Source organism: Rousettus aegyptiacus, unplaced genomic scaffold, assembly GCF_014176215.1.
Source record: "Rousettus aegyptiacus isolate mRouAeg1 unplaced genomic scaffold, mRouAeg1.p scaffold_m13_p_17, whole genome shotgun sequence".
NCBI classification, from domain to species: domain Eukaryota; kingdom Metazoa; phylum Chordata; class Mammalia; order Chiroptera; family Pteropodidae; genus Rousettus; species Rousettus aegyptiacus.
In genome coordinates, this window is record NW_023416292.1 from 586,439 (window position 1) to 605,704 (window position 19,266).

General features: G+C 43.6%; 1 protein-coding gene across 4 annotated transcripts; it reads left to right on the forward strand.

The window, feature by feature from the left end:
• The first annotated feature begins 9,239 nt into the window (after nt 1-9,239).
• Nucleotides 9,240-18,254, forward strand: SLAMF8 (SLAM family member 8). 4 transcript variants are annotated; one of them, XM_016139154.2, is made up of 5 exons: nt 9,242-9,448; nt 12,049-12,375; nt 15,105-15,410; nt 15,493-15,609; nt 17,296-18,252. In XM_016139154.2, the coding sequence occupies exons 1-5, from the start codon at nt 9,409-9,411 to the stop codon at nt 17,358-17,360; spliced, it is 855 nt and encodes a 284-aa protein (XP_015994640.1). In that variant the 5' UTR covers nt 9,242-9,408; the 3' UTR covers nt 17,361-18,252. The 4 variants fall into 4 exon arrangements, with proteins under 4 accessions (XP_015994646.1, XP_036091186.1, XP_015994640.1 ...); XM_016139155.2 differs by having other exon boundaries at nt 15,493-15,594; nt 17,296-18,250; XM_016139160.2 differs by lacking the exon at nt 15,493-15,609 and having other exon boundaries at nt 9,240-9,448; nt 17,296-18,254.
• The last annotated feature ends 1,012 nt before the right edge of the window (nt 18,255-19,266 follow it).

Below are 19,266 nucleotides of genomic sequence, written 5' to 3' on the forward strand. Positions count from 1 at the left end.
TTGTTAATGAATATTGTTATGTGCTTTTTTGAGGATATATATGTTTCTAAAACTTATGAAATATATTTTCCAGTAAAAGAGCCTATGTTTCTAGAGGTTATGAAATGTATTTGTGAGTTTGCTAATCTATAAATGTTAATATGATAACTCATAACTGCTTACTTTTAGTTTTTACTAGAAATTAAGACTTCTAAGAGTTACGAATTCGAATTAATATGAAAGGAGTTAATATATGTTTTTAGTAAAAGAGGTATGAAAAAAAGAGATACATTTTAGAATAAGCGTGAGAGTCCTGTTCATGAATCTCTCAGAAGATGAAACATTTGCAAAAAGTATCAGAGTAAGATACTTGAGAGAAAGAAAATTAGAATATTTGTTCTTTGGCTAAGGAAAAGTATAAAGAGCATAGGATTTTTTGAGGAAGAGGGGAGGGAAGGAGAAAGAGAGAGACAGAGACAGAGACAGAGACAGAGAAGAAAGAGAGAGAGAGAGAGAGAGAGAGAGAGAGAGAGAGAGAGAAGAAGAAAGAAAGAAAGAAAGAAAGAAAGAAAGAAAGAAAGAAAGAAAGAAAGAAAGAAAGAAAGAAAGAAAGAAAGAAAAGTAAGAAAGACCAGAAAGAAAAAGAAAGTAATTTTGTCCTAATTTAAAGATTGGACAAAAGCCAATATATGAAAATTATACAAGGTTTATGAAATTTCTAATAGGTTTGCGGAAGTTCCAAAAGGTTTATGGAAAAGAAATCTTGAAAAGAAAATTTTATGTATGGTCAAGCTAACTGAGATTGGAATAGATTTACTTAAGTTAACTTTCTTTTAATATCAAAAGTACACTGGTTTAAAATTATATTTGGATATCTCTCCCTGTTAAAAGGACAAAGTCTGTAACACCTGGCTAACTCGGTCGGTGGAGCATGAGACTTTTAAAAGGATAAAGTCTTATTGTACTATCGGTATGCTCTTAATAAGAGATTATAAAAGGAAAGCAAAGATTCCGTGTTTTGTTAAAATTATTTCCTGTACTCTGTATCATGAGGTCTTTGATTGCTTAGATTAACCAAGTCTTCCTAATGATAAGAGCTAACTTTTGCTTAGAACTATTTAATTTTCTGTATTTGCTTATAAATTCTTTATTGTCACAATAATTAAATGGATAACTAAGTATCATATCACGGTGACCCATCCATCATCCTATTTGACCAAGTGTTTTAAAACTTTTGATATGTTTGACAAATTTTCCAATATTCAAAAATTAAATACAGACTTTTTCTTAACCTGAAAATAACTTTGAGATGTTTTTCAAAAGTATCCTCAAAATAAGAAATCTCTCTTTATGAAAAGGGGTTTTACACTAATTAGGCTTGTTTGATATGCTAAAATTACATGGGAAGCATTGACAAATACAAAGCAATAATTATGTTGCATTTGTATGCATATATTATTTTTATTAAAATAAATGTTCTAAAAATTATATATAACATTTCTAAGAATCTACAACGTTTTCATATGTTTTCATTTGCAATTCTAGTTGTTATCTTAAGGTGTGTGTTGCAGAGAAAAGTAAATTTCTTTGTCAATTGCATTGTAATCAGATCTTTAACCTTGTCATTTTAAGTCTTTGCATTTACAGAAAGCATTGTCTTACTCTGATACTTTTTGCAGATATGTTTCATTTTCTGAGAGATTCATGAACAGGACTCTCGCACTCTAAAATACAGGTTTCTGATCAACTTTCAGATCATACTATTAAACTGGGTGAAAATTTGCAAAACTGAGGAAAAACTGGATTCATAAAACTGCTAACAAAAGATCAGATCAACAAGAATTAATAACATGGAACTAAACGAATTGATGAAGATAGTTATAATTTTTATTACTTTTTATTTGAAATACTTGTGGTTCTTTAATCTTTTGTTTTTACAGATGTAAGGAAACTTTTCTCTTAAACTACATATAACACAGCAATTTGGTAAATTATACCTTTGTAAGCAAAATTGAAACTTTTACCTTTTTCTCTCTAACTGTTCCCTCCAGAATTTAGAAACTCTCAGTGAATATTTTTATTTTCATGGCAATATTGTTATTAGCATCACTTAAATAAGAATCAGTTCTTTTTGTAACAGTAGACAATCGAAAACTGGTTATATTACCAAGGCTTTGACTGGGATGTCATATTTGGGAGAAACAAGCATAGACTCAGATATAACCAAATAGCTTTAAGGAATTAAGATTGACTTACAGAACCAATAAGAACTTTGGAAATTTAGCCTGGTATCTTGCTTCAGGATTCCCAGCAGCCTTACCAGGTGAGTAAAAGTCACTTCCTGACAGGTGCAGGAGCCTCAAGAAACTTGGGGGACCTTGGGAAAAAAGGAATGCACCCAAATCTAATCTATAGGTATTTCAGTGAAGTCTGATAGCAAGTCCTTGCCTCGGTTTTTCTGGCCTTGAGAGGCCTTTTAAAGTTAAATCTGAAGATTTCTTATGAAAATTTCAGCAAAGCAGATTTAAAAGAGCCTATATGGTTAATTACTATACTTGCTACTTCTACGTAAATAACAAGCCAAGTTTATTGAAATTAGACTTATTTTGCAAACAAATTAGTCTTAATTTGTCTATCTTTGGCAAAATCGAAGGTACTTTTAGAGAGGAAAATTATCTTTCAGTAATACGCTTTTGTGGATATTAGATTCCAGTGCTATTCGTTATCTTTTAAGGCTTTCTTCCTACCTGTATACTGAACTGGATCCTGAATTCTAGTTTCCTCCAACATCTGACAATGACTCTCCAAAGTAATGTGTCCAATTTTTCTCGCATTTTTTGACTTGGAATTATTGAGGACTAAAACTGCCCTTTTCCAAGGTCATGCAAGCTAAAGTGGGACAGCTTGGTATAAACTTCAGAGCAATCACAACAGCTCATCTATTGACAATTTTTGTGCCTGTTGCAGAAGGATCATCAGAGACATTCATACTGCAGATGAGGAGAATCTATCAGACCGTCACTGCCTGCCCTCACTCCATCTGAAGATGCTTTGAACCAGACATCTAGAAATATCAATTGCCCACAGAACTCAGAAATTGAGGTTCTAGTTTGCTTCAATCATTTACGATTGTTTTTCTTTAGTTTCCATAGAGATGTCTCTTATTAAATACCTGATTCTTTATATCATCAGCTTCACTTTGGGAGCCTCCTGCAATGAGAGGCAATTGTTTAACTGATTTGACCTATTCTCAAGACTGAAACTGATTTCTGAAACTGATATATAATAGTAATGTCTTAATTGGCCTTTTCCTAATGCTTCAACCTAAAAATTGGCACAAATATTGAGTTGACTATAAACTTAAATATGGCTAACATCTCTCTAGCCCATGTACCTCCTCAAAGGGTCATGATGGACCCAAGACAGGTACTGTCACCTGTCATCAAGTCACTTTAAAATGTTTTGTTTGATCTATGATGTTTTCTGATAGTAAAATCTTGATCAAAGGGGAAAATGAGGAATAAAGTGAAGAAATAAAGTGGAGTGACTATAGTCAAGCTACTAAATTACTAAAATCAAGTAGATTGAGGTGCAAGAAAACAATTCTATTTTTGTTTTAACAACCTGAGAACTTAAACTTTTGAACTTTCCAATCCTATGTCAATGCTTGAATATACATCAATTAGCTCTGCATCAATACCTGGACATACACTGGACCTCTAAATAATTCTCCTATTACTGGTTGAAGGACTCACATATCCAGACCACCTGGAATCTGACTGATTCCTGTGCTGGACCAGTCACTAGCTAAAAATGTGGGAGTGATTTTCTCAAGAATGTACTTTTTACTGTAAGAACTCTTAACTTTTCTTTCTTCTTTGGAACACTTCTGAGTTTTTTGCCTAGCCCTATTCCCATTTGCACATTCTAAGACTCTTGAATAAATCTTTATCATTTTTTCTAACAAAGCCTCCAGACTCTTTTCAAGTTTGTTCAATAAGCCCTATCACACACACACACACACACCACTGGCCTAGTCTCTCAGGTACTTTGCTTTCTCCCCAAAATCCTTCTCCACCCCCAGCTCTATTTGCACAGCTAAAAATACCTTCTTATCTTAGTTTAGAAAAGAATGAGTTGGATTTTTTCAAAATGAACAATTATTAAGAAAACTGAAGAAAAAGAAAATCTCCATAAAGAACATAGGGAAAATAGAGCCTTCAGAGGAGACCCATGGTCTTCAGCCCAGATGCTCACTGGTTTGCCTGATAGCAGCATAGCCAGCACATAAGTCCCATTTCCAGTCCTCAAAGCAGGAACCTGCTTCTGTCCCTAGAGGACACTGGTGGGCAGGGGCAGAAGGGCCATCTCCAAAGGAGAATGGGACTTTCAGAGTTCTTCAGGGACAGACCCTGCAGACACTGAGGAAGGTGCTGACTGTCATAGCACCATTGGCCACAGGACTGTCCACGAGCAGCCTCCACAAAAAGTTATTTTTCTCTCCAAGTCAGAGCTAAATGCAAACTCTTATTCAGCAGAAGTGAGTTGGATATACCTCTTCTAGGTACCTGGGCGCTATGAGATCACATCACCTGTGGATAAGAAGAGAGGAAAGCACTCCATAGCTTGGTTGAGGATGAAGAGGTGCCCAGAGTTGCCGCTTTAGGGAGAGGACAGCTGAGAGCCCCGTGGCTGCCCTCTGGTGGCCCTCTTGGGTAATCAAAAGCTTACACACTGGCCTGCTCTGTGGTCTGCTCCATACATTGGACAGCTTCATTGTCTTGTTTGTGGCTATAAAATTTAGATAGAAACAATGAAAACTGAGCATGGCTCTTTCCCTGAACCGGGCAGGTTTTACGTACTGGGATTTCTTTCAATTCTAGATTTGGCTGGAAAATAGGGCCCTCTACTTTTTTTTTTTTAATGAGCATCCACTAAGCAGCTCTGTCCTTCATCTTTGTATCTACTGTAATGACTGTAACTACTGAAAGGGTTCGTGTGATAGTAAAAATTCAGGCTTTTTCTTCCAATACTGAGGAAATTTTATGCCCTGAACATATGTTCCTATTTCCTTCTGTACTGCTGGAAGAAGCTGCCATTAGCAGGACCTGGATTGGTCAGCAAGTCTGCTTCCTCAGTTTCCACCACTCCCCGTGCCTTTGCTCAGATGAATCCTTCTCTCAAGCTCTTTAACAGAACAGCCTATGTCGTACTTGTTTCCTGAATTCTTTCCCACGTGGGTACAGATTTATAGTGACTGTTCATCATCAGTGTCATGATCACTGTCATCATCAGTGTGAGCGCCTGCCCTCGTGGGGCTTACACATACTAGATGCTCTATAAACGTTTAAAGCATTAGTGTGCACAAGATGGGAAGCCAGCAGATGTTTGGTGAATGAGTGAAGGAATGAATGAGTTTCCAACTCTCCCCTTTCAATAAAGCATAATCATGGATTTGTTTCTTTTTTTATGCAGCCTTCCTCCAATTCTTTTGGAAGGTATGTCTTTACCTGAAATGCAGATTCTACATAAGCCTCAGACCCCTCCCACCCAGACTCCTAGCAGCCATTTCACTGGACTCACTCCCTCTTCTCTCCTCAGTTTCTCCCTCTCCAGTTGTATGCATCACACCACTGGTCCATTAAAGATTCCATTCCCTCTACCTACACCCAACAGGGTGGGGAGGAGAATAAGGCAAGAAAGTCACCTTAGGCACAAAATTTAAAGAGGCATCATCCGCAGGACCATGTATGTGTGAGAGTGCCATCTCAGAGGAAGTAATGTACATCTAATCCACACATACCTTCAAACCCAGTCTTCCTGTCACCTCACAGCAACTGCTGCCTAAGCCGACTGGCAAGGGAGTGGGTGGGCAAGGGCTCTCCCTCCAAGGCAGCCTTTCAAGCTGGCCAGTGCCTGATGGCATGATGTTGGCTGGCAGATCATGCAGGCAGCTGGTTGGTATAAGTGAAGGTAGATACGAGGACTGAGCTTAAGTTGGGTTCTTCCTGCCTTCTCAACCCCCATCTGGCAGCACTCCCTCGAAGCAGTGCCCAGAGGCCCACTCATTCTATCCTTCTTCCTCACCCTTTGCTCCTAAAAAGCCTGATGAGTGCCCTTCTTTTCTGTCTGGGGCTCTGCCTCTCCCTCCTTCCCTGCCTGGCTCCCTTCTCTCCTCAAACACCCTATCTTTTTGTCCCTTCTCCACTTTTCCCCCTGGGAGAAGTGTGGCCCAATTCTGCCCTCAGGTCAATCCAAGGAGCAGGGACAAGTGTGAATGGGCAGGGATAGGGTATCTGCCTGGTGTACCTTTCAGCCCCAGCCAAATTTCACCTGGCCCTGAATCTCTGCACCAAGCAGCGCTGGGGTTAATGTGCGTTCAGGTGGCTCTTTGGCCAGTTAACACCTGCTCCCCACCCCTAAACTGCAGGGAAAGTGGGCTAAAGGATGGAGTTACTGTGCCTGCCTGGGCTTTCAGAAGGGCCCCAGGAAGGCTGGGAAGCAGCCCAGCTGCCAGCTGCTCTCTTAATTAAGGAATGCAGGTGGGGCCCCTTTGAACTCACCACCTAATTTACTCCAGCGCAACCCCACCTCCCCCTATGGGGGTAATTACTAGGGTCTGAATTAGTGTTTAGCAATGAGAGGGAACCTGGCTCTGCAGACTTAACCCTTCCTGCACCATCCTCTGTTCATTTCTCCAGTAATCACACACCCTCAAGAGTTTCCCTTTGGGGAGATGGGATATTTTCCATTTCTTCCTGACCACCTCCTTTCGTTTCCTCAACTTCCTTGAAATTCCTCTCAAGGAAAAGGGCAAGGAAGATTGCAACCCATTTCCTGCTTCCACGGACCACTCTGAGTACCAATTCTACAAGAAGTGTGACTGCCCACTGTCTCCCCCAGGAAATGCAGCATCCTTATTTCCAGCATTCCCATGGCCACCCAGTTCCGGACCTAACACTTCAGACTCACTCAGTCCCCTTTGACATATACTTGGAGGGCACCACCACAGGGAAAGCCTGCCCTTGGCGACATAAGGGGGCAGAAATAAAGGAGGCCTAATCCTTGCCTCACAGAGTCCCCAACTGGCAGGAGAAAGTGAGAGCAGGGGCTGCTCACACTGCTACATGCCTTACTTGCATCTATCTGGCACTCCCCTCCTAACTTCTCTCTGGACATTTGGTAGGAATGGTTAATGTTTTTCGAGTGCTAACTATGCACCAGCCCTACATGTGCCACACTTGCCACACTGATGTAATTACTGGGTTACATATTGTCTTCTCATCAAAACTGCAAATTCCTTGAGGGCAGGGGCTATGCCTTTCATCTGTGTGTCACCAGCACCTGGTTCATAAGTAGATGCTCAATAAATATCTGACACATGAGTGACAGAATTGGCAATGGAGTTATAATGATTGCCCTCCCTTGGCCTCTCTGCCCCAGAGCCAGGCAGCTACTGTCAGAACTCCTTCTCTTCCCCATTCTCTCTAGAGAGTTCCCTCCTTTCAGTCAGGAACATCACAATAGCTGCTCCCAGGCTTCCCTGCCTCTTCTTTCTTACCCAACCTACTCTGCATGCTGTCCTCCCACCAGCCAAGTAGCCTCCGCTCAAAATGGGCACTAGTCCCCACCCTTCAAGCAGGCTGCTCAGAGCCTTCCCTCAGCCCCACCAGCTTCAGAATCAGCTGGAGTGGAGAGCATGTTAAACTACTAACTCCTGAGCTCCCTCCCAGCCCCACTGAACCAGAATCCCTGAGACTCTAAGTATTCCATAAGGCCGAGAACCACTGGTTTTCAGAATAAAATCCTAATATTTAACCTAATATTTGATGCCCCTGGGATCTGACTCCCAACCTCCCTCTGCGTTCTCGCACACTTCAGTCCTGGAGGATTCTTCCCCGTGGTCCTTCATCATCCTTGGAGCCCACTTGGGACTTCCCACTGCCACACCTCACACACACACAGCTCTCCTCTCATACTCAGAGCCGACCCCCAACCATTTTATTAGCTTAATCAAATATTGCCCATTTCAAAGTGCAGTTCAAATGCCATCTTAAGGAAGCGTTTCCTGCCCACCTCTCCAGAGAGCTCTTCCCCATGCCCTTCGGCAGCATGGACAGCCTGTGCTGCCATAGGCACAGAGCTGTGCCTTCCTACCATTGGCTTTAACTTCTCCGGCAGATCTTGTTTCCACAATGTGGTTGTAGGTCCCTGGAGGGCAGGATCCCCATTGCAGAACCCTTCTGCTCACCCCACTGTGTCTGCCTGGTTCCCAGCTGGGTCCAGAGCAGAACACCCGGTTTGAAGACAGGTCAGAAACTGTGAAGGACTAGACACTGCAAGCTACACTAGGGACACACGGGAATTTTCTTCATCTTCTCCCTGACTTAACAAACCAAGTTACTCAAAGTGTGAAGAGAAACAGGGTGAGCAAGGGTGACTGTGGCAAAATGGACCACACTCTTAAAGCTCAAGACCTCTGAGAGCTGCTATCCTCACACTGGTTTTCAAATTCCCCATCTCTCACAGGGCAATAACATGATCCTCTCAAAGGAGAGTCGTAGGGCTTCCAGGGAGCAAAGTATGTAAGTATGTCTAGAATTCATGCGCTCATTTAATAAATGTTGATTAGACATCTGTGATGTGCCCAGCACCAAGAGGAGTGCAGAAATGAATAGCAGACCTTGCCAGCCAACAGCCTGTGGAGACAGAAAACTTAGAAGAAAATGCACTAAGAGGAAGTTCCTCACTCTGCGGGGATCCTGGCTGGCTGCACAGCCCTGCCAAGTCTGAAAGGATAAATGGACCATCATGCCTGGTGGAGGAACAAGTGCAATGCCTACAAGTGTGAAATTGGTAGTTGTGAGAGGAGATGGTTCTGGCTTGGTATGGCTGCAGACCAAAATGGACATGAGAGACCAGCCTGGAGAAGCAGGCTGAAGTGGGACTTAGGAGAGCTGTCTGCTAAACCAAGAGTTTAATCTTTAGCCTGAGGGCAGTAGGAGGCCAGGAAGGATTTTTAAACAGAGGAGAAATGACCATGGGAATGGCAGATTAGAGGGCTCTCTGTGGCTGCACCCAGGAAGGCAGACAGTTTGGGGCAGGGTGGGAGGCCTGGCGAGAGTCAAAAGGGAGGATGTGGGCTTGTGTGGGGGCGCTTGTTGCTTGCAATTGCATGGCCAACCAAAGGCACTGTGAAAGAGGCTGACTTACAAGAAACAGTTCCTGAAAAAGCCCAGCGAGGCTTGCAGCCAACTTCCACTTTACTCTGGATATTTTCACTTTCGGGGCATCTTGTTCTGAGTCAAGATTCCTCCTTCAGGACATGGGACTTTCCAGAAGGACCACAGCTCCTTCCGTACATTTGCTTGACCAGGAATGTTCTGAATTTGGGTTGTTGAGAGAGTTAGACTGCCTCTCTGGAGAAGGATGGCCGCATGGTACCTGTGGAGTCTGCTTCTCTGGGAAGGTAAGTGGGACAGGGGAGTAGCCTGTCCTCAGAGAGCCAACCCACCCCCCCACCCCCCACCAGCTACTCCTCATCAAGCATTTTGGCAGAACCCCACCCCCAACCCCCATCCCAAGCAGTTGAGGAGAGGTAGGAAAGACTCAAGCAATTTGGGGACAACCTTGAAAGCTAGGTAGAGGCAAAGAGATTCAGGGTCCTGGGTAGAAGGAGGCAGCAGTATTGGGAGCATCCATATCCATGAGACTCAAGCTATTTGGCGGCCTAGGACAGTTAAAATTGAAGCCGGCGGTACCAGTGGTTTGGAAAGAGATGGTTGTGATAATGGTAAGGGAATTCTAAATGCAATCTGGGAGAGAAGAGGAGGGCAGGGCAATGCAGGGCTTTTACAGTGAAGACTTTTTCTAGCAGCCTGTGGAAAAGCTGAGGCCCTTCCTGAAGTCTCAGGGGAGGTAGATACTGAGTGGAGATGAGAGGAGAGAGCAAATTAAATGTAGTACTTGTGGACGTGGGGTGGAGATAATGGTGTGATAGGATGCCGACCTGTCAGATCTCTTCAGCACTGGGCAATCCCTCCATCCTGTCTGGTACCTGACTTCCCTTCCTTGGTGAACAAGTGCTCAGTGTGACGTAGGTCAGCACTTCAAAGCCAGGGGATAGGAGTCATGGGGTGTGGCAAAGAGAAGGCAACTTTGTATACATCAGACTCACAGGAACTTTGAGATAACTTTGTCCCCATTCTTGAGGGCTCTAAAGACTGCAGATTTTGACACTTCTAAATATGTAAAGTCAGTCCTTCAAAAAAAAAAAAAAGGAATCTGGTTCACAAATCTTTCAAATTCTTAAACACGGGAGGTAAAAATAATTTTTCCAAGAAGTTCTTATTGGTAAATGAGATGAGTGCAACTGAATGGTGAATGTCCTTGTTTTACAGATGGGACATCACAAGTCCAGAGAGGGTGGGTGAATGCTGAAGGTCATTTAGCTTATTCTAGGCAGAGCAAGGCAGGATAAAACCTAGGAGTCTTGACTGACATGCAGTGCTCTTTCCTCTCTCTGTTATATCTCCTCTCTGCATTTACCCTGAAGCCATCTCCAGTCAGGCCTAAGATGATTTGGGCTGGGGAGGGCAGTGAGGCAAACAAGGGGCTGGAGTCACTGGTGGCTGGCTGAGTAACCATCCATTTAAGTACCACAGCTTGTTTAGCCAATCATCTATTGTAGGACACTTCGGTTGCTTCCATGTCCTGCCCACCGTGAATAATGCTGCTATGAACATCGCTGTGCAAATATATTTTCAGATATGGGTTTTCAAGTCTTTGGGGTAAATACCCAGTAGAGGGATTGCTGGATCATATGGTAGATCAATTCTTAGTTTTTTGAGGAATCTTTATACTGTTTTCATAGTGGTTGTACCTATTTGCAGTCCCACCAGTAGTGTATGAGGGTTCCTTTTTCTCCACATCCTCTCCAGCATTTGTTATTACTTATCCTGTTGTTATAGCTATTCCAACAGGTGTGAGATGGTATCTCATTGTGGTTTTTATTTGCATTTCCCTAATAACTAGCAATGATGAGCATCTTTTCATATGTTTGTAGGCCATTTGTATGTTCTCTAGGGAGAAGTGTCTGTTCAGGTCCTCTGCCCATTTTTTGAATGGATCATTTGTTTTTTTGTTGTTATAGAGTCATATGAGTTCTTTGTATATTTTGGATATTAACCCTTATCAAAGGCATTGCTTGCAAATATATTTTCCCATTCAGATGGTTGTCTCTTTACCTTGTTGATGTGTTTTTGTTTTTTTTTGGTTTGTGTTTGTTTGTTTGTTTGTTTTTGTTTTTGTTTTTGTTTTTTTGCTGAGCAGAAGCTTTTTAGTTTGATGTAGTCCCATTTATTTATTTTAGCCTTTACTTCCTTTGCCTTTGAGGTCAAATTCATAAAATCCTCTTTAAGTGCAAGATCCTTGAGTTTAGTTCCTATGTTTTCTTCTATGCATTTTATTGTTTCAGGTCTTATATTCAGATCTTTAATCCACTTTGAGTTAATTTTGGTGTGTGGTGATAGACAATAGTCTAGTTTCACTCTTTTACAGGTGGCTTTCCATTTTTCCCAATACTATTTTGCAATGCAATTTCTTACTCCCCCTGCAGATATCTACTTTCAGTTCTCCATGGATCATGCTCTCTCATCCTCCAGGCCTTTATATGCACTATTCCCTGTGCCTGTAACACTTCCCATCCCGCTTCAGGCAGCCCTCTGCTTGGCCTGGCTGATCCCATTCCTCCTTTGGGCCTTAGCTTAACCATTTCTTCTCTAAGCCTATCAAAGCCAGTTGAGGTCATGTTCTCCCAGGCACCCCTTTTACATGGTACTTAGTATATTTTAATTGCTTGCTTAAGATTCTGGCTTTTTATGTGAGCTCCATGAGCACAGGTACCAAATTATCTTTCTTCCCAGCCCCTGCTACTGTGTATGTACCCTCAACTTGAGTGGAGGGAGTGTGGGAACAGGGGCCCTAATTTGCTTCATGGTAACTCAGCTGTGTACAGGAGAGAAACAAGGAGCTTGGGACAGGCAGAGTGACCATGCTCTGTTCTTGCAGCACTACTTCCCATTGAGGATATTGGTGCCCAAGTGCAGGGACAAGTAGGGGGCTCCGTACTACTAGTGGCAGAGCATCCCCCCAGCTTCCAAGTCCGAGAGGCCATCTGGAGATCTCTCTGGCCATTAGAGGAGCTCCTGGCCACATATTTCCGGGGCTCCCTGGAGACTCTGTACCACTCCCGTTTCCTGGGTCGAACCCTGCTGCACAGCAACCTGAGCCTGGAGCTCCGGCCACTGGAGTCTGGAGACAGCGGCAACTTCTCTGTGTTGCTGGTGGACACGGGAGGTCGGGCCTGGACCCAGATCCTGCAGCTCAAGGTGTATGGTAAGTGTGTCTGACACTGGCTCTCTGCCCCGCCTTCCCGCACAAAGCCCTAGAAAGGCATCCTGAGGCCCGGGAGCTGGAAGACTTGGTTCCAGAAACCTCAGGCCTCTGACTTCATGGCTGTATCAGAGACCAGCTGCTCCCCTGCAGCCATACTTAAGAAAACTCCTCAGGTTCTTTCAGTTGAGCTCTTTCCAGGAGCAGCCCAGCTCTACCCTTGCAGTCCTTGTCTGAGCTCCAACTTGTTCTTTTCTTGGCTCAATGGCCTTGGACACAATGCTTAGCTCCCTGACATTTGCCTTCTCTTTTGTAAAGTGGGCATAATGATATTACCACATAGATGCCCATAATTGTGAAATACAGTGGTGCTTGGAAAAGCATATAGGACAGAAGCTGGCCTATTCTTTATTGGCTTGAAGATATCTGATAATGATGTACCATTATTTTATGTACTACTAAAAAGGAAAAAATATTGCCAATTAAACTATGACAATATTTTTATTAAAAATTAAATTACAATTCCACTGTAGTTTAAAGTATAGATTTTTTATTTGATGTTTCTTAAAAGAACTTTTTTTAGATGTATTTAGAGATTTTTACTATATGACATTCATGGGTTCTTTCATTCATTCATTGTTGCAAAACAAACCATCCCAAAACTTACTGGCTAAAAACAACTATTTTTATTTCTTATGTTTCTATGGGTTGGCCTGGCTCAGCCAGTCAGACCTTCTGCTCCACGCGGATTTGCCGGGAGCAGAAGGTCTGACTGGCTGCATTCAGCACCTCAGCTGAGGGGGGGCTGTGTTCAGTGGGGACTGAAAAAGCCTTTCTTTCTAACAATTTTACCTCCATAACAACCACCTCCACCTTTACTACCACCACATCTACCCCCACTGCCATAACCTCTACCATCACCTCCACCATCTCCACCACCACCTTCATCTCCTCTACCTCCACCTCCACCTCCAGCACCTCCACTGTATTTCTGCTAGCTATGAAAAAAAATGGCCGTCTAACTCTCATTATCTACCTAATGGCTTGGAAAAGATGTGCAAGTGACTCTGAAGCACTATTTCAGTAAAACCTCAGAAATTTGATAGAAAGGAGGAAAAAAATCCAAATTTAAGAATGGAGAGTAGGGGTGACAGCTAGGAAGAGTAAAACCGTGAGCGAGAGAAGGACAGTAGCAAATTGGAAGGAGAGAGACTCCTCCAGAGACAATTAGTTAACTGGCTGTCCTTGGATGTGCCAAGCAGGGTGCTGATGTGCAATTACATGAGCTTCCTTCTGGATGCACACATACATGAACCAGCTGTACAGCTTTGCAAGTAGAGTGCTGGTTGAATTTCAGAACCTCCACCCTCACCTGTTATCACCTTAGACAATGCCTCGTGTAGTGAATAACCTGTATAATCATACAGGCAGTACTGCAGCCTCTCCTTTTTTTTTAGTTTCAGCTACCATACATGTAAAATGAGGACATTAAATGTGATAATACATGCAGCACCCACGCCACTGAGCTCTAAAATGCCTTGTTCTCTGCATCTGAATTACAGATTTTAAGGAAATTGCTGTTTTATTGCTTCCAAAAACATAGCGTGATTACAACTAATTGCATAAAGCTGCCAGACAGCCATCCTTAGGAGCTCTGCTTTGACAATAGATAAGAAGGATTTGATTTAGCAAACCAGGTACTAGAAATGTCAATGGGTGTTTCTACTACATCCATCCATCAGTGTTTGGAAGCAGCTTGTCCTCTTAAGTAGTGTAAACATTCCCCCCTATAATCTTTGTTTATATTATTAATGTGCCCAGAAAGTCTTCTTATTTTTTTTTTCACATCACAAATCCCAGCAGGTCAAATTCGCGTTAATGAGGTTTTACTCTGCTTGACTTTGGAATGCCGTCAGACACTGAGCCCTCTTGTTGTCACCAGAATGTTCTCCCACTGGTCCCCATTGCCACTGAAACTCAGGATTTATTCATCAACCTATATAGGAAAGAGGAGCCATGGCCCAGACATCAGGACACCAATTTGTTCAATGGTCCAGGTAGCTGAGCACCTAGAGAGTGAAGGTTATGTGATAACAAGACATAACCTCTATACCCTGGTCACCTCCTTCACAGCATTTTGCACCATTGTAATTATTTTTTTAATTATTCATAATTATCTGTCAATATCTGTCTTCCTCACCAAATCTAAGCTTCAAAAGTTTGGGAATGTGTATGTTTTCTTGCTAGACTTAAGAAAAGCTCATTGTCTTTCTGACTATAAAGTACTATGACAAGGAACAGACAGAGTGCTTGGAGAGCTGAGAACCATACCTGAGATATCAGGGAAAACTTCACAATCAGGATGGCAAGCAATGTGTCCAGGCTGAGCCCAGGAGTTCTCTAGGAGGATGAGAAGTCAAAGGTATATGTGCATAGTTGAGCCATATAAAAGCATGGAAGATCATGACATGTTTGAGAGAACTGGAAATTAATTAGGATAGGTAGGGAGGACCAGCAGGAAGAACAGCTAGAGAGGTTGACATCAAGGATTGTGAATACCAGACTAAGGAATTTAGCTTATTTCCTGTGAGCAATGGGAAGCGAGATAGAGTTTTGGAGCAAGAGCAGCCTAGTCAGAGGTGACATTTAATTGTGCATAGATCCCAGAGCCAGAGCTGTGGGCCCTGCCCAGCAGCCCTGTAACCCATACCTGCTCTACTGTTCTTGCCCAGATGCAGTACCCAGGCCCATGGTACAAGTGTTCATCGCTCTATCAAGGGATGCTCAGCACCCCAAGACCTGCCAGGCACTCCTGTCCTGTTGGGTCCCCAACATCAGTGACATAACCTATAGCTGGCGACGGGAGGGAACTGTTGACTTTGGTATCGAGCCACATGGCCTCTTCACGGATGGGCAGGTGCTGAGGCTTTCACTGGGACCAGGAGACCAGGGCGTGGCCTATTCCTGCATTGTCTCCAACCCTGTCAGTTGGGACTTGACTACAGTCACTCCATGGGAGAGCTGCCATCATGAAGCAGGTACGTCAAGGGTCAGGGGTCAACGTCAGATAGTGAAGCATCAGGTTCACCTCTGACCCTGCCTCTCTTTGTCCTGTCCCAGGGAAGGCCTCTTACAAAGATGTGCTTCTGGTGGTGGTACCTGTCTCACTGCTCCTGATTCTGGCTGGTCTCCTCTCTGCCTGGCACTGGGGCCTCTGTGCAGGTGGGAGTCCTGCAGGTACTGAAGATGGGTGGAGGAGCTGGATCTACTGGAGAGGAGGGCAGAGTTTGGACTTCCTCCCATTTGTCTTCAGATAGTCTGCTCTCCTTACATCTTGGCCCTATTTGTCTTATATTCTGGCCTCTAATGAGACTGAACTATTTGGAGTTTCTCTTGCAATTCTTCAAATGGATCATTCTCTTACATATATCTTTATTTCTTTGCATATTTCGTTCTTCCTGCTGAACACATTTCCCATGATTTACCACCCAACTCCTTTACTTTGTTATCTTCTATACAATCTTCAAGGTGTGCCTGCTCCAGGAGCCTTTCTGACCTTCTGCTCCAAGCACAAGTTGCATTAGTGTCCTACTTCTAATATTCATTGCTTATCCCACACATAACACTCACTGCACTTCCTCTCTCACTGAATTCTCAGCCCTTGAAAGGAAAAGGCTGGGCCACATCACTGGGCACCTAATGGTGGTTCCTGGAACATAGCTGGTATCAATAAAGGTTTGCTGATTGAAAGCCTAGTTGAATGCCAACCCCTTCTTACCCAGGAAATGCCCCCTGAGCAAAATGCCTCTCTGGCCAGGAGCTGTTAGGGCCTTCTTCTCAAAAACTCAGAGTACAGCCAGGTTCTGAACACTACATCCATCAGCCCTACCTCTGCCCCCATGATTCCCTGTCCCTGAAAGAAATACCCTGACTTCATGGTCATGTTTATCCCAGGATGTCTAGGCTTGCTGACACCAGGGCAAAGAGAGTGGGTCAGCAAGGAAAAGGAAGCATGTGACCTTATATGGGTGGGTTTTCTTAGAAGGCAAGAGTCTAGGCCCAGCTACTCAGCATGGAGCTGGGGTAGATGACTGGCTCCTGTATATTTTTTCCCTGAGGGAACAGGGAGAGCAGAGAATATCACACCCCATCCAGCAGCCCTGTTGCCCCAGACAGTCCCCAGGATTCATGATAAGAAAGTAGAAGCCAGGAAAAGAGCATCTTTAACAGCATTATTGAAATAAAATTCACATACTATACAATTCATACATTTAAAATGTTCAATTCAGGGACTTTTATTGTATTCATAGAGTTACCCATCCATTACCACAATCAATTTTAAAACATTTTCATTACCTCCCAAAAGAAACCCCCAAACCCCTTAGCCATCACTCCCTAATCAATTCCCCTCTAATGCTAGGTAGCCACTAATCTACTTTCTATCTGTATACTATCTATTTTGGATAATGCACTATGTGGTCCTATGTGACTGACTTTTCAATCTGAGCCTAATGTTTTCAAGGCTCATTAAAGAGTGGCTTTGGTCTCTGAGAAGGGACAGAAAGAACCCAACTATCTGGGATAGAGAACAGACTTCACAAAGGAAGTCCAGAGACAGGCCCTGGCTCTGACGCATGGCTTCCTGCCAGTCATTTAATTGGGTCCATCCCAGCTCTAACTTTCTATACCTTCTACAGCTAAATGTATGGCACAGTAGCAGAGGAAGTCTAGACATGAGGAAGATTCTGTTCTTGAAGTGTCTCCTTTTCCAGGGTCTTGGAAAACTAGGGGGAAAATGTGGGATTTTTTTTCCTGAAATGATCTTGGGCCAGGACAATTAGGATTCAGAGGCCTTGGGCCAGGCCAAGGATGCTAAGATTCCAGACATTAGAGGAGTAACCTTCTTTCTGATCTCCTTCACAGGGAAAAAAAAGAAGGATGTCCGTGCTGATGAAATGGCTACAGAGACAGAGAACACCCTGGTATAGTGTCTGCCATAAGGGAAGAGAAAAACCGATGCTTGGACCATGAGGAACCCCACTGCCTAGGCACATGATGGTCTGGGACATAGCTGGTGCCTGGAAATGATCATGGTCCTCGTACCTCCCATGAGACTCGCATCTTGCTTCCCAGGAGCAGCCTGGGCAACCAACTCACTGGAAGGACAGAAAACACCAGCATGATCTTCTGCACCCATTCCCTCCCCTCTCCCCTCACTGCATGTCCTGGCTCTGCTCTGGGCAAGATAGGCCTATGAGAATGTTCCCTAAAGCATACTGGACATGCTCCAGGACCCACAAGGACAGTGATTATCCAGGGCATTCACTCTCTACCACTGTTTATGAAGTATTGTTATGAACTGAATTTGTCCCCTCAAAATTCATATGTTGAAGACCTATCCCCCCAATATCTCAGAATGTAACTTTTTGGAGATAGGATTTTTAAAGAGATAATAAAGGTTAAATGAGGTCATTGAGATGGGGCCCTAATCCAATATGCTTGATGTCCTTATAAGAAGAAAGAGAGACACAAGGGATGCCTGCACACAGGGTGAAATGGCCATGGAAAAACATAGAGAAAAGGAAGCCACATGTAAGCCAAGAAGAGAGGCTTCAGGGGAAACCAAACCTGCTGACACTCGATCTTGAACTTCTAGCCTCCAGAACTGTGAGAAAATAAATCTCTGTTGTTTAAGCCACCAATCTGTGGTATCTTGTTATTGTAGCCCTAGCAGACTAATACTGTTATGCCCCGACTCGTATCTCCACGAACCACCAAGAAGCCGACACCGATGCAAGAGCAAGAGGGAGTTTATTTCAGACTCGAGTCCAGACTGCAGTCCACACACCAGAGTAGGAGGCGGTCCCGAACATGGGGCTTCAGGGGTATTTGAAGGGAAAAATCGTAAGCATGGGGAGCGATGTCTTGGCATTACAGGATTGGTACAACGAGCTTGTCTCTTAGCAGGATTGGCTGGGTGATGGCGCCAAGGAACAAGGCGGGGAATTTGGAGAGTTACTTTCCATAGTTACTCTGATTGGCTGAGTCTAGGGTAGGGTGATCGTCTTGCTAACTGCAGTTTTTCGGGGAACTGGCCTGTGCTTAAGATGGAGTCTTATACCTAAGATGGAGTCACTTTGGTTGTTCAATACAAGTATTAACCAACTAGCACCAAGTGATTGCCTCTAGCCTGAGTTCCAGGCTCTAAAATATTTTAGACCTTTAAACTAATTGTGACTCTCTGAATTACCCACTGTCAGCCCTAACCCCAGCTCCAGCTTCAGCCCCAGTCCTAGTTTGAGACCCTGATGCTTCCTGATAACCAAGGCATTATCATAAGAAAAGGGTTAGAAACAGGTAAAGGTGAAAGTTGAGGGACAAGGATTTCTCTTTCTGGTCCGAAAGACTTTCAGGTTATTTGAGCTCATGGCACTCAAAGGTAATTTGCAGTTATAGACGATGAAGAGATGGTTAATACCCCCTGTTTAGGATGAGTGCCATTTTATAGGTAACACCTTTTTAACAGACAGCTTCACCATCTCTGCTTGCCATCATGCTTCCTGCAGGATTGGGTCAGGTGAGGGCAGGGGGTGGCTGGTGAAAGTCTCTCCTCACTATCTAGCACAGTGGCCAGGACAAAAGATATTAAATGTCCCCAGCCATCAGGAAGTTCTTGAACAACTTTAAGAAAAGCAGCTCAGCTCAGGATGAGTGTCTCTGCCTGAGGCTGAGAGAGGGAAGAAACAGGAAAAGCTAAGCAGAAGGAAAATTATGAAGGAGAAGAGTATGGAGGCATCCTGGAATCTGGTACACTCATTCTTAGATTCAAGTACAGAAGATCCATCCAAGTTGGGGGAGGGGTGGGGGGTTCAAAGATCCTACCACTCAATCGGA